This window comes from Leptonychotes weddellii, chromosome 6, assembly GCF_054177405.1.
Source record: "Leptonychotes weddellii isolate Sample4059 chromosome 6, ASM5417740v2, whole genome shotgun sequence".
Taxonomy (NCBI): domain Eukaryota; kingdom Metazoa; phylum Chordata; class Mammalia; order Carnivora; family Phocidae; genus Leptonychotes; species Leptonychotes weddellii.
In genome coordinates, this window is record NC_138374.1 from 4559387 (window position 1) to 4586979 (window position 27593).

Below are 27593 nucleotides of genomic sequence, written 5' to 3' on the forward strand. Positions count from 1 at the left end.
ACCTAAATGAGCAGATTTATTAGGAAGCAGGATAAAAGTACACAATTGAATTTCATGTGAACAAATCCGAGAAATCTTACCAAGATGAATCAATGCATAAAATGTATTTGGTTGCCATTTAGAGCACGCAGCTGTTGCCTCTTGTGGTCTCCAGGGAAAGACGAAAGAAGTGAGGACTCCCATGTCACAGCCCACCCAGCCTGCCCTCGGGCTGCACGGGCACAAAGCTTGTTTCGCTGACAGTTGGGCCTAACCCCAAGGTTTGGGCCAGGCATCCCTTTGCGGCCAGTTACTGCCTAAAGGACAGGGTGCATGCAGGTGAGCCTTCACAATGGATGAGATGTTTTAATATTCCGTATGAATTACTCTTGCAGATGGCAGCTTCCCCAGAGCTAGCCGCAGTGTGGTCAGGTTCAACAGTAGAAAATGCTCACATTAATCCTTTTGCTTCCTGAGTTCTGCCCTGGGGCACGGCACAGGCAGGCTGGGGACAACTTTTGGTGGGATGGTAAACGTGCTGGATCTATTTGGGTACAGAGGCCAGTATGGGGGGGCTGTCTCAAGGTTGAGACACAGCCACTTGAGATCTTGCAAGCATTTAGAATGGACCTTTTTCCAAATATACAAAATGCAGTCTAAATGTCTCTCCTTTTTTTTGTTGGTTTGATTAAAAGCCTTCATTGGCCAGATTCTTTGACCTCAAAGAAGCTACTTGCTGGACTAAAGTTAAGACCATTTGGTTTAAGTCCCTGGGGCTGCGTGAACTGAAATTTGGCAGGTGAAATTTAGGGGGTATGAGAATTGACCACTTCAACAGGTCCCTGACATTGTCAGATACAACCTTCTTCTAGGATGGGATCTGGCCTCTGTTCTACGTCTGACTGGGGCTGAGCCACAGCTCTGCATGAAAAGATGCTCTGTGTAAACACTCCAACATACTGGGTGCTTAACATACAAACACGAGCCATGGAACAAGGCCTGAAGTGATCTTTGGGGACCCTGTGGTTCAGTGGGTTCCAACCTGGATGATCATCAGAATCTCCCAGGCAGGTTCCTGAACCCCACCCTGGAGCCCTGATTTGCTCTGGGGTAGATCCCAGGAATCTGCATTTCTTAAAAGTTGCCCAGAGCAAGGAGAGGGGAGAGGACATCTCCAAAGTCACACCCTGGGTTGTTCAAAATGAGCACGCAGCCTGCTCTCCAAAGACACCCTCCTGAATAGCGGTGATGCATGTGAAATTCGCTCCTGTGGGTTCCCTGCACAAATGCATGGGCTACCAGCAGCACAGAACATTAGGAGGCACTGCTCAGCGCTCCAGGCACACCAACCCCGAGGACAACGGTCATGCCTGCATCAGCTGGGGATGACGAGTGAGTTTTGTCTTTTATCTCTGTGCATTTCGAAAGAGACATATGCACACAACACAGCAGTGTGGTAGGAGTCTGTACAGATTCATCTTTTGGGCATTGGTGGGGATGCTCAATAAAATAGCTGCATTTGGGGAAGGATGGAGCCATGCCTTTGAGGAAGGGGCTGGAGCTCAGTCTGACTGGTGTCCGCTGTAAAACTAGAGGGGGCCCCATGCGACTGCAGCCACGGGCTCCCAGCTGGGAGGAGCAGGTCAGCACCGTCCTGGTTTGGGGATGGCAAGAGCAGAGCCAAGAGCTGCCTGGGACTTAACAACCCGCCTTCACAAACGATTTCAGCATTGAAATGTGCTTATTGCATATCAGTGATGGAAACTCTGCCAACAAGTCCTTGGGATTCCCCAGAGGAAACCTCACTCTGCCCTGATGCAGTTTCCAGAAAAAACCAAACCAAACAAATTAACAAACGAAAACAGAAGACAGCATCCTGATAACCCCAAACTTATTTTTAATGACCATATGACTCAATCACTGATACTAAAATATGGGTTTGGAAACATTTGCAAATGAAAGGGAAATCACAGGTAATGTTTTGAATATGTATTTTTCATCACTCTTTGATTTAATGAAGTTGCTAGAAAATGGATTCTTTCAGCTTTCCTGTGAGCTGCTTTAAAATTCATCCTTTAATATAGTTATTAGGGGTGATGGACATAGCGCTGACATAAAGTTCTCTCTGGGGAACAAATTATTTTCCTCTGTAGGACTTGAAACTCTTAAAATCCAATTTGCTGTAAAAGCTTACAAGAAAAAAAAAAATCAATACAACTTTTGCAGACCAAACTAGTTTTTGTGTGGCAATGATTTTATAGCCTTCAATGGAGTTGGAATTTTGTACCCTTTGGTTTCTACATCTAAAATGGAATCATTCAGACTTTTAAACTCTCTCTCTTTTTGGAAACAGAGGGAGACGGTCTACATGAGGCTTACATTCCATGCGGAGAACCGTCCTTGGCCACTGAGCCAGCCCCCAGGGTTTGTTATCACAGAATAATTCTAATGCAAACAGATGTCTAGAGATTTGTAGCCAAGTCACACCCAGGAGGATGGCGATTGTAAAAAAACCAAAGCAAAACAAAACCAGAAACTGACAAGTGTTGACAAGGAGGTGGAGGATGTGGCTCCTCAAAAGATTAAAAAATAGAATTACCGTTGGATCCAGAAATCCCACTTCTGGGAATACGCCCAAAAGAACTGAAAGCAGGAAAATGAACAGACACGTGTGCGGCCATGTTCGCAGACAAGCAGTGGAAGGAACCTAAGTGTCCACAGATGGATGAATGGACAAACAAAGTGTGGTCCATCCACACAATGGAATATTATTTAGCCCAAAAAGGAAGGAAATTCTGACTCAGGCTACAACACAGATGAACCCTGAAGACACTGTACTCAGTGAAATAAACCAGTCACAAAAGCCATATGACTCTACTTATGTGAAGTACCTGGAACGATCAAGTTCATAGAGACAGACGGTGGAATGGTGGTTTCCAAGGGTGGGGAGAATGGAGAGTTGGTGCAGAGATTTTTGGCAAGATGGGAAAGTTCTGGAGATGCATGGAGGGGATGGTCGCACAACAATGTGAACATGCTTAATGCCCCTGATCTGTACTCCAAATTGGTTAAGATGTTACGTTTTATGTTAGGTCTATCTATACATAGATTGGAAGTGGGCTTGAAACCAAAGTTCAGCCCCACTCCACCCTACCAGGTCACACTGGTCAACGTGCTGTTGATAATGGAGAAGCCACTGGGGTGAGGCTCTGGGAAGGCCAGGGTCAAAGTGTCTCTTCAGAGGAACAGCCTCACCTACGTCAGGGCCCCAGTGGCAGCCTGGGACCCCCTGGCTCAGCGGAATGGCCTGGGGTACACTACCGCCAGGCACAGGGTGACCCCGGCCTCCACCTCCCTCAGCTCTCTGTGTGGGGATTAGATCAGACAGCACCCTCCTCCCCTCCCACACGAGAAAACAAAGCCCAAAACAGTGAGCTGTCCTCAGGACTGAGCAGGTTAGGCTCCTGGTTCTCCAGGAGAACCAGGTCTTGATGTCCCCTCCACCACCAGGCTCACAGAGGCTCTAAGACGCAGACCATGTGAACTAAACAAGTCACTTCCAACTGGACACCAGACGCCCTCCGGACCATGTCCTTCTAACAGCACGTCCCTCTAAGGGAAGACTCAGCGGCCTCACGAGCACGACTATAGACACACCATAATACACAGAATTACAGCTGGGAAAACACAGATGTGGATGCCCCCAACCCTGGCCACCACCACGGAGAACGTGGGGGGACGGGGCGCTCTGCCGTGGCCCACCAGCGCCTCCCACACGGATGGCACTGACATGAGCGCCTTTCCCACGACAGGCTAGAGCCAGGCTCTCGAAGACATCACAGTTCTCACCTTGCCTCTGATATTGTCAATACCAGACAGAGATCTGCCGGCAGAGACAGACCGGGCTCATTGGCAAGAGAGGACATCCTGTGTGTGCAACTTCATGACCACAGCCAAGGAGCTGAGTTAATCACGGCAGTGGGGGTGGTTCATCTGGGGACACCCGTGGCTACATGCACTGTGGCGGATGTCCCAGGCCCCCGTGCCGGCCGGCATGCATGCTGAGATGGCCCAGGCGGACGCGGGTCTAGCCTCGGATGTGGGTCTAGCCTCCCCGCTCCAGGCCTGCAAGGCTGCCATCACACACTTACCTGCCACGCAATGAGGTCCTTGAGCTTCTCAATCTTTTCATGGGCCTCTGGGTGCTCCTGCAGGTACCGCTCTGTAAAGAAGGCCTGGTGGAGACAGGAAGGGCCCCTCAGTACACTGCTTCCCCAGCACCATTTCTGCACACTGACTGCGCACCAGACCCGGGGATAGAGCCATGTGTAAAACAGACCCACCCCTAGGGGATGGACCCTCCCCAGCACTCAGGGCTAAAGGTCTGGTTAACTCAAACACAACAGATGGAGTGAATGGGCAGCCAGGAGGGGCATTTAGGGCGGCACCTCTGTCCTTGGAATCCAGCAAAGCCACAGCTGACCTGGATGACTCAGTCCACTGGGTGGCAGCTCCCTGGTGGCTCACATGCCCTGACTCCCACCCTGCACCCCACCCCGGGCCAGTCCTACACCTAAAGGCGGCTTACAACAGAGAGCTATCTCTCGGTCCAGGGCAATGACTCCTCCTGGCCTGCTCTCCACCTCAGCTCTTACCCTGTCTGGACAGGGGCTCAGCAAGCTTTTCTGTGAAGGGCTTCAATGTTGCCATTGTTCTATCAGGAAAACAGCCACAGACACTAAGTAATAATGGTCGCGGCCGAGTTCCAAACTTGGTATCAAAAACAGAGAGCAGACCGTAGCGCAGACCCCTGGTCTAGACCACACCCACGTCCTTCCACTTCTGCCCCTTCCCACTAAGAGATTTTCCGGGGAGACCAGCTGGCCTGCTCCCCGTACCCACCATGCCTACCTATCCCAAATGTTCTAATTCTTTTGTCTTTCACTACAACTGTATCTCTTGGCCTTTCATGATCCCAGGACTCTTGAGAGCCACCTGAGGGCAGCGCCACAGAGCTCCGTCAGCCCAACCTGCAGGGACGATGCCCAGGGGAGCCATGCCTGGGGTCGGGCCTTGACCTTCCGCAGCCGGCAGGAGCCACCTCTAGGCGGTCCCAGCCTTGGCTCAGTCCCGGCTGAGATCGGCCAGTGAGACCAGCGTAGTTTCTGGGCTGGAAGATACATGTCTGGAGACAGTCTGTCCCAGGACAGGGCGGTACCACAGGCATGTCACGTGCCTTCTCATAATTCGCGAAGCCTCCCATGACGGCAGGGTCCACGATGCCATTCAGGAGCATAGAGAGGGGGTTGATGGGGAGGCTGGGGTCATCCAGGTGCTGCCGTACCATGCTGTGCATCTTGTCGTTGGTCAGCTGCATGGTCTCGATGGCGTTCTCCAGGGGACTGATCTCCACCTGCGGGGAAGGAAGGAGATGTGACTCCAGGCCATCTGCTGCGTCCATGCACCTGGGTCCTCTGTTCATTGTCTGGCCCGTGGGACCTTGCCAGAAGAGAAGCATTTCCAAGGGGGGCCAGGCTTCCTATTCCTCCAGTGCACCTTTCTTCCCAGGGGGGTTTTCGGGGGTGTTTCTTATCTCCCAAACAAGAGCAGCTGGGTATTTTAGTATCATTGTGCATTTCCAATAGGTGTGGCCCTCACATGCAAATTCCAAAGGGGTAACGCAAGGCTGTCTGTCTCTGAGAGGTGTGTGTGTGTGTGTGTGCATGCATACACATGTGGTCTGCTTCTTTTAAACTGGGTAAGATTTTGGACGCCTGCGCGGCTCAGTTGGTTAAGCGTTTGCCTTCGGCTCAGGTGAGGACCCCGAGATCCTGGGATCCAGTCCCGCATCGGGTTCCCTGCTCAGCGGAGAGCCTGCTTCTCCCTCTCCCTCTGCCATTCCCCCCACCCCCACCCCACTTGTGCTCTCTGGCTCTCTCTGATCAAATAAATAAATAAAATCTAAAAAAAAAAAAAAAAATGGGCAAGATTTTAAGGAGCAATCCATCCCTGTCCCTGAGGCTGGAGGCCCAGGCACTTTGTAAGACTGCTGTACCTGCTTGGTCAGGGAAAGGCCCTCCTCCCCACATGAGACCACACTCTCTCTCATGAAGGAAGAGCTCCACCACCCAGGGAGAGCACGTCACCGCTGCCAATGGACCTCCCAGGCCTCATCGGAAGGGCTGCCACTGGTCAGCCGGACCCCGTGCAGGAGGCAGGGCACCACCACCCATCCTGCAACTGCCCTCCTTTCTCTGGGGCCCCAAAGCTCCCTGCAAGGCCCAGCTGGGCACGCCTCTCTGGCTCAGCCCTAAGGTGCCACGAAAACATGGCCAGGTTTAAAACAACAGCAACCCCTTCCCACCAGGCCTCACTCTGATAGATGCTGGGCTGGGCCACAAAGCCACGTCCAGGGGTCATCTCAACACACGATCCTTTCCGTCCTCCCAAAGGAGGTGGCAGGGGTCCCTACCCATGCTTGGGAACCCCAGGGTGTCTGTAGCAAGGGACAAAGCAGAGCAGCCTGCTTTTGTCCTGCTGCAGCTTCTGGGGTTTGTCTGCCGGGCAAAGGGGAGCAGGGGGAGCAGAGACTCGAGAACAGACAACTCTGCTCACGGCTGGCCCCAGGTTCTAGAGCGACGCTTGGAGTCACTGTGGGGGAAGCCACCTGCTCCGCCCGGCCCCTGGCTGGCCCCGCGCCCGATCAGCGTGTACTGCAGGATTGCTGCTCCCACGTGGTCCCACGAGGTCCCTGGCGGGCCCAGAGCCTGGAGCGCAGCATCCCAGGGACACACCTACACCAAATCCACACTCCAGGGCAGTATTCTGTTTTAACTGACTGCTAACTCCCTGCTGCTGATCCCATCTGCCTCAAGAAAGGAGAGTTTCCTCTTTTTATCCAACAAGAGGGCTGGCTGCCACCCCGGGGCATCCCACGGGGGCCTGTCCCGGGAGGCGCACACAAGGGGAGGGGTGTCGAGAGCAGCCCTTGGTTACGCGCTCTGGGATTATTCAGCTTCCAGCCCCTTAGTTTGTTACAAATGGCAAACAGTGCCGATGGCAGAACCACATCTTCACAGAAAGTCAGGGCTCACCCCTCTCCACCTCTGAGCTCTTAAGCTCCTTCCTCTCGAAATCTGGCTGGCTCACGAAATCCCGGATTACTGAGGGCTTTGGGCAGAGGCTCATTAGGAAGATTAGTGCCTGTTTACTCGAAGTCCCCCCACTCCACCCTCTCACACACGTACATCCATCACCAGCTCTAAATGGTGCCAGCAAAGGCTTGCATTTCTGCCACCTGCCACGTACTTTCTGAGCCCTCCATCCATCGGGGCTGCCTGGGTGCTAGGGGGGCATGGAGCGGGCGCTCCCAGAGCAGAGAACGCAAGCGCCCAAGGCAGGGACAGGCACAGAGACCCAGGGCTTCAGAGAAGCAGGAGGGGGCACTGGGATGTGGGGAGCAGATGTGGCCCTGAGCTCAGATGGGCATGGATGACAGACAAGAGAGGAAACAGGGCTGGGAAGAGAGGTTCCAGGCAGGTTCGGGAACCAAATCAGGAGTTTCCAAGGGGACTCACTGTAAACTAAATGGGAGGCACCACCCCTCTGGATAAGATCCTGCTGGCTGAACACAAAAGGCATTGAGACACACGAATCAACATACATATTTCAATCAGATCTCTTTATACCACTCCCTGATACTTCTGTGTATTCAGTAAGAATCTGCCGCCCAACTCCGGTTCACATAGATGAAACTGTCCCATAGCTCACCACTGAGGCAAAGCAAAGTTTAGCTAATGAGATGCGAGTCATTATTTCTTTAAAAAAGTGCCAGTGAAGGGTATATTCTCAAGCTATTTTTACTTGAAATGAGCAAGTACTATTAATCAAGTTGTTTGTCATGTAAATGGCAATAAAAGCATCAGGAAGAAAGATCTTAAAAAGTGTATGTAAATTGGAACTTGTCTTAAACTTTTCATTTAGTTAACAGAAAGAGCTTTCAAAACAGCACAGCGATGACTAGATTTAAATATTTTGTGAGAAGAAAGGAAATCTTAATTCTGGTTTTCTTGTCAGCCAGCTCTGGTTGTGATTACACAGCATTTCTACGACAATATTCGTGGACCGGGAGAGTTGATGCCCCAGGGAACACGCAGGGTGATGATGGGTTAAGTCTTGTCTGACCTGGGGTCCCAGTGTGCGCGCCGCACCCTGTAACAGAGGGGAAAACACAATGCCTTCTGCGGGGGGGGGGGGAGGGGGGATCCTTACCATGAAAACAGATTTGACCTCAAACCACCTTAAAATTCCAGGTAATTTGTACGCCGTGGTGTATATGGTTCTCTCGATCCACATGTTCTGCAAAGGGAACACACACATGGTACTCGTCGGGAGAAGGATGTCAGCAGGTGGACAGCTTCTGCCCTAATGGGGACTGGCCACTCTCTGTGAGGTGGGTCCTCCAGGAGGACGGGTCTCCCTGGGAGGAGTTGCATGCGGCCCTTTTGTGTGCCGTGCCTTGCATGCCGTGCTCTGCCTGTGAGTCAGACGGTCACACGAGACACAGCAGTGTCCCCTGCTTTTGCTGGCCAATGGTGCCAGCCTCCCTGGCATGTGGCAAAGAAAATACAACAGGAGAGTCAGGGAGAATTCCATACGTCAAAACCAGGGAAGTTCCCTCTGAGCAAAAAGATTTTTGAAGAGGCTCCAAGGAGTTCTTTGTTGGCCTGACTTTGGGTTCAACAGAAACCCAAAGGTGGAAAGGCATTAAGGAAAACCGGGTTTCCTGTAAGTGACCGCTCACATTTTGATACGGATCAGTCAGTATTTTAGGCTTCAATTTGTTTCTTGCACAACTGATCTCTATTCCCATTAGAAAATAACGATGTGGAAAAATCACCCACCACCCAGAGATGGTAACTTAAACATTTCAGTATCTGTTGTTCAAGACTTCTTACTAAGCATTAAAAAGCATGTAGATGCATATTTTCAATAAAATACCATTTTATAATCCATATTCTTCATAGAACAGAACACTATGTGTGGCGGGAAACTGCTTCAAGCCAATGAGCGTCACCCCTCTGCGCCCTCAGGCTGTGCGGAAGCCTGTGGCGAGCTAACAAGCGGGGACTCTTTGCCCACCTGTTCCTGCCCAGTGTCAGCTTCCGGCCACCCTCTCCCTGTCCCGGGTCATACTGGGCCGTGCAGGTGTGTTGGGAGTGGTCCGGGCACAGTGGACTGTCAGCAATTCCAGGGAGCCGCACTGGATCTTAGAGAAGCATCCATCCCCCACCTTGAGGCTCCGGAGGGGAGAAGGAAGGGGACCCGGCCAACGCCTCCTGTCTCCCCAGCTAGAGCTTTTTGCCCCAGGAGGAGGCTCCCCCAGGGGCTTGCCAGAGAAAACAGCAGTGTACCCTTTCAGAGCACTGGGACCGCACCTGCCGGGTCTCCCCAGAGGCCAACACGGCCCGAGCAGGGGCCCTGGGCTCCACCGAGGGCTTTCTGGACAACCAACGCCGGCTGACTCAGGCGCTATCTCTCTGTCTCCTTCCTCCTCAGCTGCTCCTGGGCCCCAGGGCTTCACCCCTTGCTCAGCGACCACGCTGAGTGCTCAGGCTGGCCGGGCAGCCCCCGCAGCGTCCCGTCTGCAGGGCCAGGCCACCTGCAACAGGGCCGAGCCCAGCTTCCCATTGCTGCAAAAAGCCCCACGCTTATCTGGAAGCTTTAGGCTTTGTCAGGCATGTGAAGGACTAAATCCCGTGGCTTCTGAAAGCCTCATCCAAGTGCGAGGGCCTAACGGGGCCATTAGGGGATTTCAGGGCCATTTAGAAGAAGCACAGCCTCCGAGGCTTAGTGCAGCCCCAAACGTCAGGGGTCTCGGTTATTCTTAGCTCTGCCCCAAATGGCTGCAACCCCGTTGGCAATTTGCTTGACCTCCTTGCGTCTCTTTCTTTATGATATGAGAATATACACAGCTGCCGGATGCGAGATGTGTGAGGGAAATTCAAGAACTGCCTATAAATCCCACAGTCCAGAGACGCTATATAAACGGTCATGTTGTTGCCACAAGAGACCGCTCAGAAAGCCGCCCCCTTCGCGCTGCTATCTTGTCCCCTCCCACACTATTACAGACAACACCGCAGGGACCAGTTACCAAGTAGGGTATCCTGGGATGCTGGCATTAGCCAAGAAATAGGGTCTTCGTTTTGAGACAAGCAGTGTGGGAAGTGGGAACGACTACAGTTCCCGGAATACAAGCTCACAGCAGACACCGAGGAGATGGCTCAGGCAGGAAGGGCCTTCAGCACTGTGACTGGAGACTCTCAGGCCCCGCCCTGAGGATCAGAAGATTACAGGAAACGGAGAGCTTCAAGGGGAGGCTGGACAGAAGCACTGTGGCTGGAAGTGCCCCAAACTTCACTCTGGGTCAGGTCACCTTTGATCTTCTGCACCCCCAGACACCTCCCGACTATAGGCAAGGGGATGCAGTCCCCAGCAGAGCTGCTGGTCCTCCTTGGGGGTCCTTGCGGCTAGTAGGTCCTGGAAACACGGGCCTATCTAGGGATTCCCAGAGGACGTTTGCAGGGCAGAAGGAGGGAGAAATTTTAACATTTTTAAAAACTGTGCTTTATTGCAAAGAATTGATTTATTCTTTGCAAATGGAAACCATCAAACCAGTTGTATGTATATTTTTTAAAAAGCTGCAAAAACTTTCGTTAATATTTCTACGACTAATGCAGGGGACAACGTATGATAACTTTTTTGGTTGGCTGTCACAACTGGGGAGGCGCTACCGGCGTCTAATGGGGAGAGGGTCAGGGATGCTGCTCAATACCCTCTGAGGCACAGGGCGGCTCCATCACAGAGAATCACCCGGCCCATGACCCCGTGGCGCCCAGGAGCACCTGCTCTGGTGCCCTGAGCCTCAGGGAAATTCAGGCGCTGGACAGTGAGTGTCTGGGTCTCTGCCCTGCTCACCTCTGGCTGCTTGTCATCAGCAGAAAGCCCCTGAAGTGCTCGGTCCCTCTGTGTGTCTATCTGTATTAGACACACCAGTAGGGTGCTCGGGGGCCCGGGACCCAGAGGGAGACGACTCAGAGAAGCTGAGGAAGGAGGCGAGTATGCCCGGAGGGTAAGAAGCAGGGTCTCAGCACTCGGGCCCTTCTGCTAGCACCTTAAGGCCTCAGCGACATCCTCTGTGAGATGTTCACCCTTCACTACAGTTGAAGGGGTTAGGATTTGGTATTTGGATTTCTGCACACAAGGTACAAACGCATCTAATATGCCCTGTGGTCGCCTCTGAGGCCGGTTTTCCACAGGTAGTGTTGCTGGTGGTAAAAGAGTTCTTTGGGGGTTTTTTGGTGGTTGTTTTTTTTACCGCAAATTCATTGTCTGGGTTTTTCTCTCCCTTGCGGATCGGCCGAGAATATTCAAATCGCTGGACCTCGTTCACCCTATAAAAACTGTAGAGAGACAGACAAATCGTTAGACATTTAACCCCAAAGCAGCCGATATGCTTTTAGACATGGGGTCTGGCCTCCTGATAGGTCCGTGCGTCCCTTAAAATATCCCCAGCCTTGACCCCGAGCAACAGCTGTGGCTTTCTCTCCCTGCCAGCCTCGGGAGAGAGATGCTGGCAGATGGAAACATTACCTTGAGTTTTTGCCTCTTCCCTGTCCCTGCAAACCCTCAGGGGAGAAGAGACCCGGAGTAAGAGCGAAGCAGGCACACGCAGAGAGAAGGTGAAGCGAAGGAGAGCGGCAACAGGCCTGCGTCCCCCACTCCTGTGTTTACTACTTCAAAATCTTCATTTATTTTATCAGTTTAATTCAGTGATTCAACAATTTATTAAAAGAACCTAATAACGTTTTTATTAAATTTTTTAAAAAATTACGTGTTTATTGTTTTTATAAAGACCTTATATACCTTAGTTTCAGCTCTACAGAAGGCAGAGTCTGTAACCACAAAGGGTGGCACACACGACAAGTGTGTACTTTCTTTCCCTGGGGAAGGGGTGGGTGGCGCGCGTAAGCCAGAGGCAGACTCATTCCTCCTCAGCCCTGAAATGTCGGCCGCCTCCCCACGTCACAGCGAGATCGCCGAGCATCAGCTACGATTCGCTATTGGCTTTAACACCTCTTCCTGAAACAAACTGTTGCAAAACTTGAAACAGGTGCCTTGTGAAAGCAATCGTTCATCAATAAACAGAGTCCTAGCTGACTTCCCATTATGGCTGATAAAAGGTTAAAGAAAGGAGAGTGAATTTTGAGGAAGAACACAACCCACCAAACTTCAGGATATGAAATAAGCAGATTCTGAGCATTACTAGGCCATGGAACAGGTTAATTTCTTAACCAGAACATGGATCACATAGAAAAGAAAATTCTTGACATCAAAGAAACCTCTAAAGCAGACAGTCTCTACAGCATTGCTAGGTCAGGGGCAACTCAATGTAGAGGCATAAACCCTCAAATTCGGAGAGCCGACCAGTGAGTCTAAAAATCTGCCTCATAATCCTATGTTATATAATCGTGGTGTTGCAGGGGTCTAAGGGTTCTCCACCCAAAAAAGCAAATGACCCAATTCCTTTTCCTGCCTTACGGCATGCAAACACTCTGGTCCTCCTCCCCAGGTGTGGGGACTCAGAAATGCTGGGTTGGGGCTGGGCTGGAGCCCTGCTGAGAAGCTCTGCAGGGAACCCCCACCCTCCCCACCGCCAAGAAGGTCACAAGGAGACCAGAGTGCCCCCTCTGTCCTCCCGAGTTTTCCTCATCTCCCCACATCAGGAAAGGAATAGTTCTCGTGCCGTCCAGCAACACACACTAACTTCTTCCTTCACTGTTTTGATGCTGCAAAGAATTTGCTTCCCTTGCTCTTCTAAGTAAACAGAAAGAGCATCTGGAAAGCTAATCAAAGGCTAAAACCCACCCTTTCAAGAGTGAAATTCTTAGCTCACAGCCCTTCACCGTCCTCACGGTGTGTAGGAGAAATGGGGTGCTTACCTTACAATCTGCTCCGACACAGGCCTGTGAAATTTCAGGGGCAGATCGAGTTTGGGCTTTACGGTGAAGCACTGAATATCTGAGGGCGAAGGGGGTTAAGGATCACCAGGAGGGGTGGACATCAGCCGTGACGGGGCCCCCAGGTCCACCCACCCACCTGGGCGCACAGCATGGTGATGGTGTCACGTTCCATAGGGGTGTCGGAAAGGATACACTGGCCAGGAGAGTTTTTAATATCATCGCCTGGTGGAGATGTTGTCTTCATTTTCTCAGCATTCGGGAACTGAGTTAACAGCCGAGCTTCAAAATCTTCCCTGCGTTCATACTCTTTCCCTCGGTAAATGAAAACTTTCCCCTGGAAACAATGACATTCATTAAATACCACCACAGGGGAAGGCCAGGACCTGTGCATATACAACAAATGCACTGGTCTTCAAAATATGCTTGAGAGGTTTTTTGTTTTGTTTTGTTTTGTTTTGTTTGAAGTTGCTGAATTGAAGAACAGCTTGTAATTGCACTGGCCGTTATTAATCAAGAAGGCACAGCCACGAGCCACATAAGTTAATAGTATTTAAGAAGCACTGAACACAACATTACTGAGGTCCGCTGATGTATTTCAGTCTTAACAGTAACAATCAATTAAAAAAACAGGAAGAACCAAGTGAGCGATCGGGGTCCGCCTTCTAGGGGGCATGAGGTGCCCAGAGAGGGTAAAGGCATCAGGGCAAGTGGGTCCTGGTCTCCATGTTTTTCTTTTCGGGTAGGCCCTGATTAAATAGCTTTCATCCTCTGAGAGGAATTTAAGAGAGGACGACATTGAGGTGGGGCCTCAACGCTCAGAGCCTGAGCATGACGTTCTGAGCCGTCTCCGACAGGACACAACCAAGGGAAGAGCTGAACCACAGGGAATGGGGTCGAGACCAAAGGAGAGAGGCGTGAGGGCCGTGGCCTCCCCGGGGGTGAGAGACCGGAGAGGGATGACAGGACTTCCCTCACCGCATGTCAGCCTTGTGTGGAGAATTACCCACTGGTGAGTGACAGGTAGAACATCAGAGTTCTCCTTCTAAAGGCTGGATTTTGTCCATCTTCAATGGCGCTTTGTCACCTCCATAAATCCCAAGTTGGAGAGTCCATTGGGGGGTGATTTTCGAGGGCGAGGGGACCTTGGGGTGGGTGTCAGGCTGGCGAGCATTCTTCCTTACACAGGCTGCCCTGTTGAGGCCATTTCTGTCTGGGTATGACACGGTCCCTCCCTAAATGTACCTCTAGGGAATTTTCTGATTCTAAGATATAACAGGTCTCTGTACCTTCACAGATTCAACAGTGTGTTCTGAGCTGTCTACTGAATCACAGAAAGGTGGCAATGGGTAGTATGATGCCACTGCGGGCTCCCGAGCCTTCACCCCCTGCCTCCCAACATCCTGCCCGCCCCACCCTAGGGCTGTCTGATCCTAAAGGAAAACTGCAACAAGGAAAAGACACCATAGGATCCGAGAAATGGGAGGCTGGAGGCTGATGCTTTTCCTCATGGGATCTGTTGTTTCAATCAGGGGACCCTGAGCCAGAGGCCCCAGACTGGCTGGCCATGAGTCAGATGCAGCCCTATTATCTGCCATGACCCCGGCCAGATGCCAGAGAGAAGGAGAGACAGACAGCCAGACAGGATAGCATTCCACTGGCTATTTTTACACTTATCTCCTAGAGACTAAGTGTGAAGTCAAATTAAAATTTGTCTAATTAATGAATTTTCAAAAGATAAAGAGAGATCCTGTGGTACTCAATTTATTTCCTTCCCTAGCCCTGACTTATTCTGAGTCCCTGTAAATCACTAAAGAAGGAACACTTTAAGAACTGAATATTTTTTTCACTTTGTGCTTAGGTATGTCTTAAAGTACCCATTACGGAAGAAAAATGTTCTCTTTCCCTAAAAAAATAATGTCAAGCAGAAACCAAAGTAATATGTAGTCTTAATTAGAAATATAAATACACAGTGTGGGCATCTTTTAAGGCTACATAAAGCCAAATATTTCAGAAATTCAGGAAGATTTAATGAATAACAGGTTACTATGAACTCGCATGCATTTATTATGCTTTACTCTAGAAGACATAATAATAAAATGTATATAAAGGCTTTAATAGAAAAACACTAGTGGGTAATAGATGAAAACACTACTGACATTTTCTAGAAATGTCAATCATTTTGCATTCTGAAGCAGTCCCTTCAAACGTGAAAACAAGGGGGAAATGTATATACAGTCAAAGATATTTATTCCTTGTAAGCACCATAAATATTAACATGAAGGCAAAACAAAACAAAACGAAAAAACAACCCACTGAGACCAATTCTTAAAGAAAAACAAAGCAAAAGGGACAGTCAGTTCTCAGAGGCATTAAACAGACAAACACTTCACCCGCTTTTCTGTAACTGCTAATGTCATTGTCAGATTGGCCCCTGACAGGTGATCTGTGAAGCATAATAAATATATTGCAATAGTCCCACGAAATTATTCAGGTGTGGTGGGGACATCAGTTCAATATTAATCAAGCCTGTTAAACTCTTCATTTGCACTTTGCACTTTGTCCTTCTGACGGGGAGATGACCCGGTGCAGTCCCTGAAGCACACGGCACGTGTGCCCTCCCAGCAGACGCCAGACATCAACTGGCTCGGGGACTGCAACGTGCCTGCCCTGCCCCCAGCACGTTAGGAAGCCAGGGCAGAGCCATGGTTAGTGGCCGTGAGTGACAGCACCATCCAGAGGGCCACATACAGGGTGTAATGCCTCAGCACAGCTCAGGTCCGCCACGATTTAGGGTCAGTCTCTCTGTTTCTTAGAGACACACATGGGGACACGCCTACAGATTCATATGTATTAATTGAAGCCTTCAACAACACCGACTCCAAGCTCCTAATATTCTTCAGCTGGGTTTTTTATTTAAAATAGAGTTAATTTCAAAAATCTTCCCTAATTTAGGGGAAGATTTATAACCTAATTTATAACCAAACGTCCCTATTCATTCTTTGGGAAGAAGATGTTCTCCAGAATCTGGGTTTCTGACTGACCGCTGTCTTAGGCATGTCCTGTCACAGCTGCACGAGGAGAGGAGCGACCAGCAGTGACAGGGTGGGGCTGATGCCCCAGTCACCCAGGACCCCGAGGGAGTGCATAAACCAACAGGTCACCTTCTGAAGCAGAGCAGTCCTGTGAGGCTCGCTTGCGGATGTCATATAAACAACGTCGGGTCCTCAGCAAGTAAGTCCTTCCTGCTGGTGGCACCATGAAGGGTGTCTCATCCTGTCAGGGTCTTCTGTGTAATCAGAACCACCAGGCCCAAAGGAACACACTCTGGGACAAGAAAAACCTCCTGACTGGATCTAACTGCCCCAGACAGCTGTGTCCTAGGCAAGAGACCACCTTCCCGGAAACCAGAGGAATCCCGCATGGTTTCCCAGCATAAGAGAAAACCATGTGTCTTAAAAAAAAATGTCGTAAGAAATGACAGGAAATCATGACCCACTGGTCAATGGCAACCAAGAGAAACTTTAAACAATTCTACTAGTAGGTCAAACAGCATTTATTTACACGATTTCTCCTCTGGCCTCATGAGTGCTAAGGAATGGGCATCCGGCTGACGATCACGGTATTTCTTCGATCATGTGTCAAACGACACACACCTGTCTACAGGATGGAACGTGATTCAGAATCCCCAGCAATGTGGCCATGGAAATCCACTTACAATTGCTCATAGAATTAAAAATATACACATTCATGGCAGTATTATTCACAATAACCAAAACAACCCAAACGTCCATCGAAGGACAAATGGATAAACAAAATGTGGTATAGCTATATAATAGAATATTATTCAGCCATAAAAAGGAAGGGAATTCAGATACATGCTCCAACACAGATAAACCTTGAAGACCCTATGCCGAAGGAAATGGGCCAGACACAAAAAGACAAACACCGTGTGATTTTACTTTATGAGATACCGAGAATAGGCAAATTCCTAGAGACGTAAAGTAGCATGGTGCTGCCAGGGGCTGGGAGGTGGGGTAATACAGACCTAACTGTTTAACTGGGTACGGAATTACAGTTTGGAGAGATGAAAAAGTTCTGGAGATGGATGATTGCACAACAATATTAATACCACTGAACTGTACACTTAAAACTGGTTAAGATGGTAAATTTTATGTTATCTGTATTTTACCACACTTTAAAAAAACACACGTAAATCTCCAGTTCTGTTTAGGGAAAATCAGACGGGAAGTTTATATGCAATCAAAGAAAATATTATCAGGCCTTCTTTCACACCCTAAGCTAAGCACACAGAGCTATGAAGAGCACGGATTCAGACTCTGACCCACGGATGCAAAGTTCAAATCATCCATCAGAATGGGAAGGAGCTCTCTGGCCATGGAGCAATCCTGGCTCAGATTAAACAGAATCAAAATTTACCCGAAGGAACGTGGGGAATCCTTGTCCGTAGTAGCCAACAGCAAAATAGTCAGGCTTAGGTCTTATCACTTTGACGATGTTTTCATAAAACTGAGCCTGTTTTTTCTGAAAGGAAGAAAGAAAATTTCAGGTTTGAATAGAGTATTTGAGCATCCATTCTTCCAGAATCTTCCAGTGGGCTCTTCAAGCTTTGGCAATTCCAGCTGGGTGGGAGGCGCAGTGTGGACACAGGCATACTGGTCATCTTGCCACATGGCTTTGATAGAATTTGTCACTCACTCCCAGTGTTTAGCAGGGAATCTGACCAAAAGAGCCAAATTCAGTAACCAGTAGGATTTACCCATGTTTTCGATAACCAAAGAGGTGCCATAGAAATGGTTTTTCTTATGATTAAATGGCTGGTCTTTATTATTTTAAAAACTGGTATCAATTAGATACTGGCATACATTAAAGAAGAACTTAAAAGGGCAGAATTCTGGTCTAAATTAATGGCGGGAGAAAGGTCTGGGCTACTCTCCCATCACGTACCCCCCTTGTAGACGGGGTCAGTTTTAATCCAGCAGCAATTCTCAGAGACTCTTAGGCCGTCAAGAGCACTGTACACATGGGGTCAGCGGTTGTTTACATACAGAGGCTCAGAGAAATCTTAGAGTCTGGTTTCCAGAGCTCAGGTGGGAATAAAAGTGAGTAGTTGTGGGCCAGAATCAGCCCGCAAATACATGAAGACCTTCCTCCTGGACAAAATGGAGGACCATGGCCAAGGCCGCAGAAGACCTGAAGAGACTCTCCAAGTTAAAACTGAAAGGGAAAGCCCAGAAAGACAAGTGTAGATCGCCTGTGTTCATTTAACTAGAAAGAAAAGGAGACCTACCAGCAACTCGCTGAGTTGTTCGTAATCAAACATCTCGTTTTCATACTGTTCGGCAAGTTCCTTACCAAGAGCAATGGCCTCTTCCCACATCTGTGAGGAAAAAGAAAGAAAAAGGAGAAACAGAAACCCAACGCTGAATGGTGCAGTCAAGGAATGAAATAATACAACTGCTCATCATAAAATAATTTGGAAATACACTTGCCAAATCTGAAAACACTACAGAATAATGTTAGAAAAATACAAGTATTTTCTAGAGGCTCATGTCCTTTGGCTCATGACCAGACGCCAGTTGACTAAACGGGTCCACTATTGGCTTGCCAGTCATGTTGGCCTCTGCCCAGGGTCAGAGCAGTCTGGTCGCCAGGTCTGGCCCGCTCCGTCCTCTCTCCTGCTGCCAGGATGGTTGCTGAAGCCCATCCATCGGAGCAGCAGGGGAGCTGGTGGAAGGAACCGCCGTGCACGAAGAGGCTACAAGGAGCCTGGTTTTGCTACTTTCCCAAATCATCCCAGTGAACAAACACTGGACTGTCAGAAAGAACAAGATATATTTCAACTCTAAATTAAAGCTCGCAAGGAGTTGGTTTCTGTGTGCAAATACTGTGAGGCTATAAAGCCTGCCATCATTTTGAAAGGGGGAACTTGTTGGGGTAGTAGTTTGAAAGGGGATTTCCAATCAGGTAACTGATTTATTAGAAAGCTGATAAACTTTGGACATTATGGAATACTTTGTTGATGCATATGGTAAGACCTGAATTTCCCTTATTTTTCTTGGGGAAAAATAAAGTGGTTTACTCGAGAAGAATAGGTCACATATGGAGGAACCATCTCCTCCAGGAAGCCTTTCTGGGTGCCAACTCTCCTTGGGCTCCCATGATGACCCAGGATCCCCTGAGTTCCAACCTTCTGGTTATGTACAGAAACTGGAGTGCTTCTTTGTTATTCCTTCTCAGAGACCACAAGCCCCTTGAGGAACTGAGCGTTAACGAAAACAACTAGACCTCAGCCGAGGGCCCGCTCAAGAATGTTTATCCAAAGAACTGAAGGTTGTTGACTTCAAATCAGGAAAGCACCACACCATCCCACATACTGTCCCCAGCCAGGAACCATCCATTTCCCGACCGCCACCATTCCCACAAGATGATAGCACTCAAGTCAGGACAAGTGATTCCAAGCTTGCTCTCTGTCCAGCAACTCCCTTGCCTTGTCAGGCGGGACTTCATTATACCCATTTTGCAGATAAGGAAGCTGGGGATTAGACAGGTCAGTAAGTTGCCCAAGGGCACAGAGAGGTGTACCTGGCCCAGCTTGATCTTTTTCCAAAGTTCTTGCTTTTGATGACTGTCTTAGTTTGGGCTGCTATAATAAAGTACCATAGATGGGGTGGCTTAAAAAGTAGACATTTATTTCTCACAGTTCTGGAGGCTGGGAAGTCCAAGATCAAGGTGCAGGCAGATTCAGTTCTTGGTGAGGGCTCTCTTCCTGACTTGTGGACCAGCACCTTCTCACTGTGTGCTCACAGGGCCTTGGGCGAGCTCTCTTTCTCTTCTTAGAAGAGCAGGAATCCCATCATGGGGGGTCAACCCTATTCATGACCCAGTATAAACGTATTTACCTCGCAAAGGCCCCATCTCCAAATACTATCACGTGATGGATCAACATATGCATTTGGTGGTTAGGGGTGGGAGGTGGGATGCAGACATTCAGCCCATAACAATGATGATGTGCTAGCACTTGCAGCTTCTCCCACCCCCTCCTACTGAGATGGGTCTGAAAGGATACTAGGCTAGTCAGGAATTCCAGGCTCCCACTGAGAACGCAAGCTGCCGGGCCCCTTCCTGGCACACCCTTATCACTGAGGACTCATCTGCTGGTTGGTCTTTGCTTCTTAGTAGAATGACCCATGGAGGGTCTTACGTATTAGTGAACAGCCCAACAGACTTAAAATACTCTTTATAGCTACGACTTAAATAAACCATCTGCTATTTTTTTATGAGGAAAAAAGTTCTTCTGGAATAAGAGTTACACTTTAATAGTCTGCAAGACAAAATAAAAATAAGCCCAGAGTACAGAAAGATTTCTGAGATGGGACTAGTGCCCAGGGAAGGGAGAGAGTGGCCACGATGCCCTTCCTGGGTCTGAACACCTATTCTCCCTCCCAGAGCCGCCACAGTCTCCATCCTGCTGGAACTTTCAGAGCTGCCTTGCCTTCTCTGAATATTTTAATCTGCTGCTCGAGATCCTCCCCGGGGTCCTCTGCCAGGGCCCAAGCTCACGTTTCTGGGAAGGGCCTCTCTCACTTCCAATATTTCTTTTAAGCTCCAGTGACCAATTCCTCCTTTAGAGTATTTCCATTTCAAAGAAAACATTACTTTTACTTGTGATTCTCTGTCACAATTTTTCTTTAAGTTTTCTGTAAGCAAACACGCACTCTATTAGCTGCCTAGAGTGTCCGAGTGTCTAATTTATTACTGAGTAAAAGCTTAATCTGTTTTTATCCTAAATGACAGATGAGATGCTTTAGATACATATCAAAAGTAATTGTTCTTTTTTTTCTTTTTTTTTAAAGTTAGTCTTGAATGGGCACCTGGGTGGCTCAGTTGGTTAAGCGACTGCCTTGGGCTCAGGTCATGATCCTGGAGTCCCGGGATCGAGTCCCGCATCGGGCTCCCTGCTCAGCGGGGGGGTCTGCTTCTCCCTCTGACCCTCTTCCCTCTCGTGCTCTCTGTCTCTCATTCTCTCTCTCAAATAAATAAATAAAATCTTAAAAAAAATAAAAAAATAAAAAGTTAGTTAGTCTTGAATAAATATCTTATCCGACTCACCCTGAGGTGACATGGTTGTGTTTTCCATCAGATTTTCTATAAATAACACCTTCTCCCGGCTTCCCCCACCTCCCCATGGTCTTAAAGGATTAGGGAGATTTTCATCTACTTTTAATTGGATAGGGCTCTAAGGAGTGTGGGCAATTCATATTTCTGATGTGAACACCCTGGAAGATATTTCAGTACCAGGGAGAAGACAGATCCAATGCGATCAAAATTTAGATTACCTCCGTGAATGAATTGCTGTAACCCGTGGGTTTGAACGTCCTGCTTTAGCTCATAGCTAGGCTATGAGGTTTACCACAGCCCTGAATGAAAAAGCACCAGATCCTCACACAACCTTGTTTTCTGATTAAAATCCTTAATCCATTTTATTGCGTTCTTGACATTGCTAGTTACTTGAAGCACGAAGTGCATCTGTCCCACCACCTCTTTCCATCAGATGATCTTAGCTCCTACATGCTCTTGAGAGAACCATCTTGTCTCCATCATTCTGAACTTCCCAGTTTCAGGAAGTCCCATTTCTTCAAGTTTCATGAATACAAACTTTTGTTTCTTCTTCTTCTTCTTTTTAACAAGATTTACTTATTTGAAAGAGAGAGAGAGAGTAAACAAGTGGGAGGGGTTGGGAGAGGGAGAGAGAATCTCAAACAGACCCCGTGCTCAATGCGAGGCTTGATCTCACGACCCTGAGGTCATGACTCGAGACGAAACCAAGTCGGATGCTCAACTGACTGCGCCACCCAGGCGCCCCAAACTTTTTTTTTCTTCTTCTGATGAAACTCTGTCCTTAGTTCCCAGACAGCAGTGGCTATAGAGGGCGGACCAGCTATTGATTTCCTATGAAGAACTATTCAGTTGATGATGGGCCAGTCAGATAGGACAACACTGACCTCACTGGACAAGGGAGCATGGCAGATGAGAGAGAAGACACCAGCCAGGACAACTGTCCCTTAGCAATAATTCAGGCTGGCGATGGCTCACTGGGACAGTGTGGACAACTCTGGTTTAATTCACTTACTAGCTGTAAGTGACTCACTGGTGAAGACCTTTTTTTGTTTTTTAAAGATTTTATTTATTTTAACTTATTTGAGAGAGAAAGAGAGCACATGAGCAGGGGCAGAGGAAGACGGAGAAGCAGACTCCTTACGGAGCAGGGAGCCTGACGTGGGGCTTGATCCCAGGACCCCAAGACCATGACCTGAGCCGAAGGCAGATGCTTAACCGACTGAGCCACCCAGGCACCCCCAGTGAAGACATTTTATGGGATGCCTCTACAATTCAGCTGCTTTTCCAGGCAGTTGTTGTGGGAAGACTCATATTCAACGACCTCTGGATTTCCTCTTCCACATAGGTCTTTGATGTTTGAATGGATGAGGATGCTATGGTATGGAAGAATCCAGAGCACCAGTTGAGGCCCCTCAGCACAGAGGGGAGCAAGGTGGACTAGAACTAGCTTTAGGTCTTGTCCAGTGAGCGAGTCCAGGAGCTTGTGAGTGACAGTCCCTTTCCAGTCCCTCTAGCATGAAGACGTGTGTCATGAAAAGGGCCATGGTGACTCAAGGGCTGTGGCTCAGCTGAAAAAATAGAGACCCTGCAGTCATCGCCCTCTCTCTAGGCCTCTTGCTTTCCTGAGCCAAGCCCCATCCTTGGTACTCCTGGTGTTTTCAACTGGCGTCGGCTGATCAGATCAAAGGATCCACATGTTTCCAAAGACATTTTTCGGAGAGAGAGTCAGGCCCCACCTTCCCAGCCCAGCAGGTGCACTGTCTCTGTGGGCCGCCCAATCGGGCAGTAAGAATGCCGTCCTCTCCTCGAGGGTGCACGAGACAGAGCCAGCACCCGAGAAAGCTGGTCAGACGGGGCAAGAAACCAGTGGGACCTGGGACTTGGGCCAGGCTCAGGGAGCCTTTATGACAAGGTTCTCAAACCAAATCAACAATAAACCCTGCCCCTCTGGTGCAGTCAAGTACTCAAGGAATCACTGCCCATCTAAGTCATGTTCATGAACGTGGCTTGTTTTTTCCCCCACAGAAACTCTTTACCTGTCAGAACAGGACCTTATTTGCTCAGCTTTTAACGCCCTGAAAGGAAAAGTGAGGAAGGAAACACATCTTCAAACATAGAGGTTTTGCCTGTTTTCCTCAGGCCAGGACATCTGTAGTTCTGCAAGACTTTGAAAAGCCTAAATCAGGCTGCAAAGAAGGGATATTGCTTCATTCTGCAGGTAGTCATTGGGCACTTATGATGGGAACGGGCTCTAGAGAACAGGGGGAGAGGGACAGAAGTGAGTACAGATCGCTCTTTGAGGAACAGTGTAGAAAGGAGGAGACTGACAGTTGCTGGAGAGGAGTCAGAACGAGAGAGACTTCTTTTAAAGATGGGAGAGAAACAAGGTCACGGTTGTAGGCGAATGTGTATTAGTCTATAGAGAGCAAAACACGGACACTGGAGGGGCGGGGCAGGCGGGCAAGGGGCACAGGGTAGGTGCATGGAGAGCCCATCCCTCTGACAGGACAGAAGCAAAATATACAGGGACAGATACTGACCAGTGGATCCGAGGGTATGCCAGGGACACGGGGAGGGCAAAGTGACATCACATAGCTTTGGTAATGCTAGCCGGAGAATCAACTACTTTGAAAAGAGAATTAACATGTGACAGGAACAGAGCCTCATCACTCGGAACAGCTTTAACTGCCTCGCAGGAAATCAAACCTCACCGGACTTAGCAGAAGCATCTCTTCCAACTTTGCAGCCACGTGAGGACACTGACCCTCGCTCTGCCTCAGGCGACTGGGTTGTGCAGGGCACCCTGGCTCCTCCTGGCATTTGCTCTTCTGACACTGACCCATTTAAGAGGCACCGTGTGATCAGCTGACTTCAAGTCTCTGGAGACATCACCTCCCTTTCCTGATCCCTGCTGCCGGCCACCTTGCCCAGGGCCTCCGCATCCCAGGCCTGGACAACTGCTCTGGCCTCCCCACGGGTCTCCAGCCCCTCCACCCCACCAGTAACACCACCTTCCTCTGCTGGGAAAGAGGAAAATGAAGTCACTGTTGCCTCTTCTCATGAAATCTCAATGGCTCCTTACTCAATGGAGTAAATCCAGTCTTCAGGAGACATACAAGGCCAAGTGCAAACTGGCTCTCAAGTCCTCTACATCAGTGTGTCTCAGGATCGCTCACCCCACACCCCGTAGACACATTCCTTGGCATCCCCAGAAAAGCAAGATGGCCTCAGGAGCCCTCCCCCTTACCTGTGCTAATCCCACTCCTTACAATTCCTGCTTCTCCCAGCCATCACCAGGCAAACTTTATCTCATTCCTCAGGAGCCAATCTAAATGTCACCTCCTCCATGAAGCCTTTCCTTTCTCCCTAAAAGAAGTAATCACTCCCAAACTTGTTAGACAGGTAGACCCAGCACCCACCAGCATGACAGATCAGAGGAAGGTTTTGTTATTTATCTGCTTGCACACAAACCCTGGGGTGGACTGCCCGGCCTGGAGGCAGGCCTCCGTCGTTCATGGGTGCCCTCGGCACTAGTATGCTTGGTCGCTGTCAGGGACCCTGCAGAGAGTGGGGAGTAGTGTCGTTACGGACTCTAAGCATTGATTTTGCTCATGCTCTGATAAAAAAATGATTCTCTCTTTATAGGAGCAAATCAATATCAACATGTTGGCAGGTCAGATTCTTCCTAACTGAACAGATTCTGACAAATATCTGGATGTTCAAACATCTGGAAATGCTGAGAATAATCCAGGAAGAGGGTGTCTTTCTGCCTGCCCTGCGGTTCCTCGGAATAATCACCGCGCTTTAAAAGGGAAACTCATCGAACGAGAAAACTTCACCCCAAATCCTTAGAGAAGAAATTGAACCATTTCACCAAATGCAGAAACTGACTCTCCAAGTCCCTATTTTTAGTTCACAGGAAGATGCACGATGCCTCATTTTTGACTTGGGTGCAAGGCAAAGTGTGAACTTTGTCAAGGCGAGGTTATTTTAAGGGAAAAGGAAACCGAGCTCCAGTTGGGAACAGTCACGGAGCCTCACACAGCACGCGGGCCAGCAGTCATGCTGTCCCTCTCTAGGCGCCGCCAGGCTGCTTCCTGGTTTCAGAGGTGGCTTAACGCCACTTAATACCTACACCCTCACTCCTCCGACTCCATTTTCCCGATAGCAGGCCTTCTATTTTTGACTCATCCTCCATAGAGAAGCCTGGTAATTTTCAGCAAAGCACTTGGATTAAGGGCTTTATTGAAAATTACTAGGCCTCAACCAAACACAATGAGAAAGACAATGCAGAGCATGTTCGGGAAAGAACGCCCGCCTGCCAGGATGAAACCCGACAGAAGGCTTTCAGGGGGACGCTCAAACGGGTGGTAAAAACAGAACGGAAAAGGAGCTAGGAGTGGTTATTAGCCCAGGAAGGAAGAACTGTAAAAGAATGAAAGGGGAAACAGATGGAAATGACGTTTTATGGAGAGAAAGAAAAAGATGAAAAGCCCAAGAGCTTGGCTGAAAGACATTCAAAACTTTTTAAAAGGATAGAAAGGCAAAAATAGAAAAATGACTTCGTGTGGAAGAAACACAGAAAGATAACAGGACATAATTCAAAAGCCGGAGTGTCGGGTATAAAGCAGCAGAAAATCCATTCAGCGTTGCAGCATTCAGAGCACAAAGGCAGAGAAACTTTTAATACACTCTGACCCCGGTCCCTTGTCCTCCGCTGTCCCCGCGGCCTCTGGGACGCCTTCCACGGGCCCGCCAAGGTCTTTGGGGCAGTAATCCCCCTGCCTTGGATTCTCTAAGTCCCTGCGTCCCCTAGGAAGATGAATAAATTTAAAACAGTGAAATGAGCTCTAGAATGTGAAAAGTTTCCACACATTAAGGACATAATGAAGATTTCCTTAATTACACAAGGATACAGCCACATGGTGACAGCATGCATCGATGAAGCTTTAAGTGCGTCATACCTTTGCCAGACTGAGGCCCTGTTTAGTTTCCATTTTAGAATTTCGTGATCCCCAGCCTGCAAATTCAACTGAGCCGTCAGGTCCCCTCACCCGGATATATGTTTTTAAATCAGAACTGTAATGTTTTCCCCTTAAAATGAAATAAATGCAAGATCAAACCAAATTCTTGTGATTTAAATGATCCTGTGCTGGAGGATCATGCACGGATCATGGGGTTGGGGATGGAACCTGGGTCAGCTATAAATCGGAGACCGTGGCCCATACCAGATGCCCCCCAGTGTGGCGGTCCTGCCCACTCACTGATGAGCTCCTGCAACCATCCTGACTGAGGACTGTCATCTCGAAAAGATGCACAGAATCAGGGAGGGAAAAGCCGGCCCAGGTGTTGCAAGAATGTCTTTGTCTGATCTATAGGCTCTGCAAGGAACGTGGTACTGAAGTAGAGTTTAGCGTCAGGCTCGGGGAAGGAGCCTGGGGAACCTCCACCTCCCCTCCCCAAACCCCACACATTGCAGAAGTGAGGGCAGAGACCTGCCCCTTTAGACCTCTTAGGGACTCAGAGTCTGGGCCAGGAAGCAAGACCACAGAGAGGAGACAAACATGCCTAACAGAAGGTACTTTGTGGCATGTCTGAGTGATGGTGCCCTTTCCAAGTGTTTTACTCAAGCGCTGGCCAGAAGGTGCTCCACTGAAGAGAAGATGAACCCGAATGGCAGTCTGATGGCGGGGGAGGCTGTGGCTACATCGGGGTGGGGCTGTGTGGGGACTCCCTGCACTTCCCATTCAATTTTGTTGTAAACCTGAAACTGCTCTCAAACATAAAGTTTACTAAAAACGTTTTCTGACCGAGTGTCCAGTTTCTATGCAGCACTAGTCCTCCTGAGAGGGACACAGAAGCTCAAGTAGCTTCAGCCCAAGCAGGGCCTGGTGACTGGGGTGGTCCCTGGACCAGCTCCCTTGTCATTACGGGGAGCTGCTTAGAAATACAGAGCCTCGGGCCCCACCCAAACCTGCTGAATCACAATCTGCATTTTACCAGGATCCCCCCCGGGGGTACTTAGGGGGGCCTGAAAAGGGTGAGATATTCAAAGTAGGGAGATATAGGATACACATAAATAGTTCTAAGGCCAGAGCAAAGAGTGCCTAGGACGACATCTTCCTGGATGGTGGGGGCAGGGAGGCTCCAAGGTAGAGAGAGCGTGGGAATGTGACAGCAGGCGACAAAGGGACCTTCCACACCCAGGGAAGACCCAGGTGGTTGGGAATCAAAGAGCATGTTCTCAAAAAAGGCAAGATGTTGTGGGTAGAGAGAGGGTTGATGGGCAGGGTGGAGCCCTACAACCCTAGGAAGGTGAGCTGAGGGTCCTCACCTGCCAGGTGAGAGGCCTGGATCTATCTATGGAGGAAGTGGGTGGACCCCAGAGGTCTGGGCATCTTTGAAGTGATTCAAGCCATGACAGATACTGTGGCCACTTTGTGAGAACAGAGA

General features: G+C 49.2%; 1 protein-coding gene across 1 annotated transcript in view; it reads right to left on the reverse strand.

The window, feature by feature from the left end:
* Positions 1-27593, reverse strand: part of DOCK1 (dedicator of cytokinesis 1) — a 414563-nt gene that overhangs the window by 18046 nt on the left and 368924 nt on the right. Inside the window, exons 27-34 of the mRNA XM_081823034.1 lie at positions 18310-18399; positions 17439-17543; positions 13194-13335; positions 12981-13059; positions 11357-11441; positions 8251-8337; positions 5216-5392; positions 4131-4214 (exon numbers count right to left, since the gene is read on the reverse strand). Coding sequence (XP_081679160.1) covers positions 4131-4214; positions 5216-5392; positions 8251-8337; positions 11357-11441; positions 12981-13059; positions 13194-13335; positions 17439-17543; positions 18310-18399 — 849 coding nt within the window. The remainder of the gene's footprint in view (positions 1-4130; positions 4215-5215; positions 5393-8250; positions 8338-11356; positions 11442-12980; positions 13060-13193; positions 13336-17438; positions 17544-18309; positions 18400-27593) is intronic.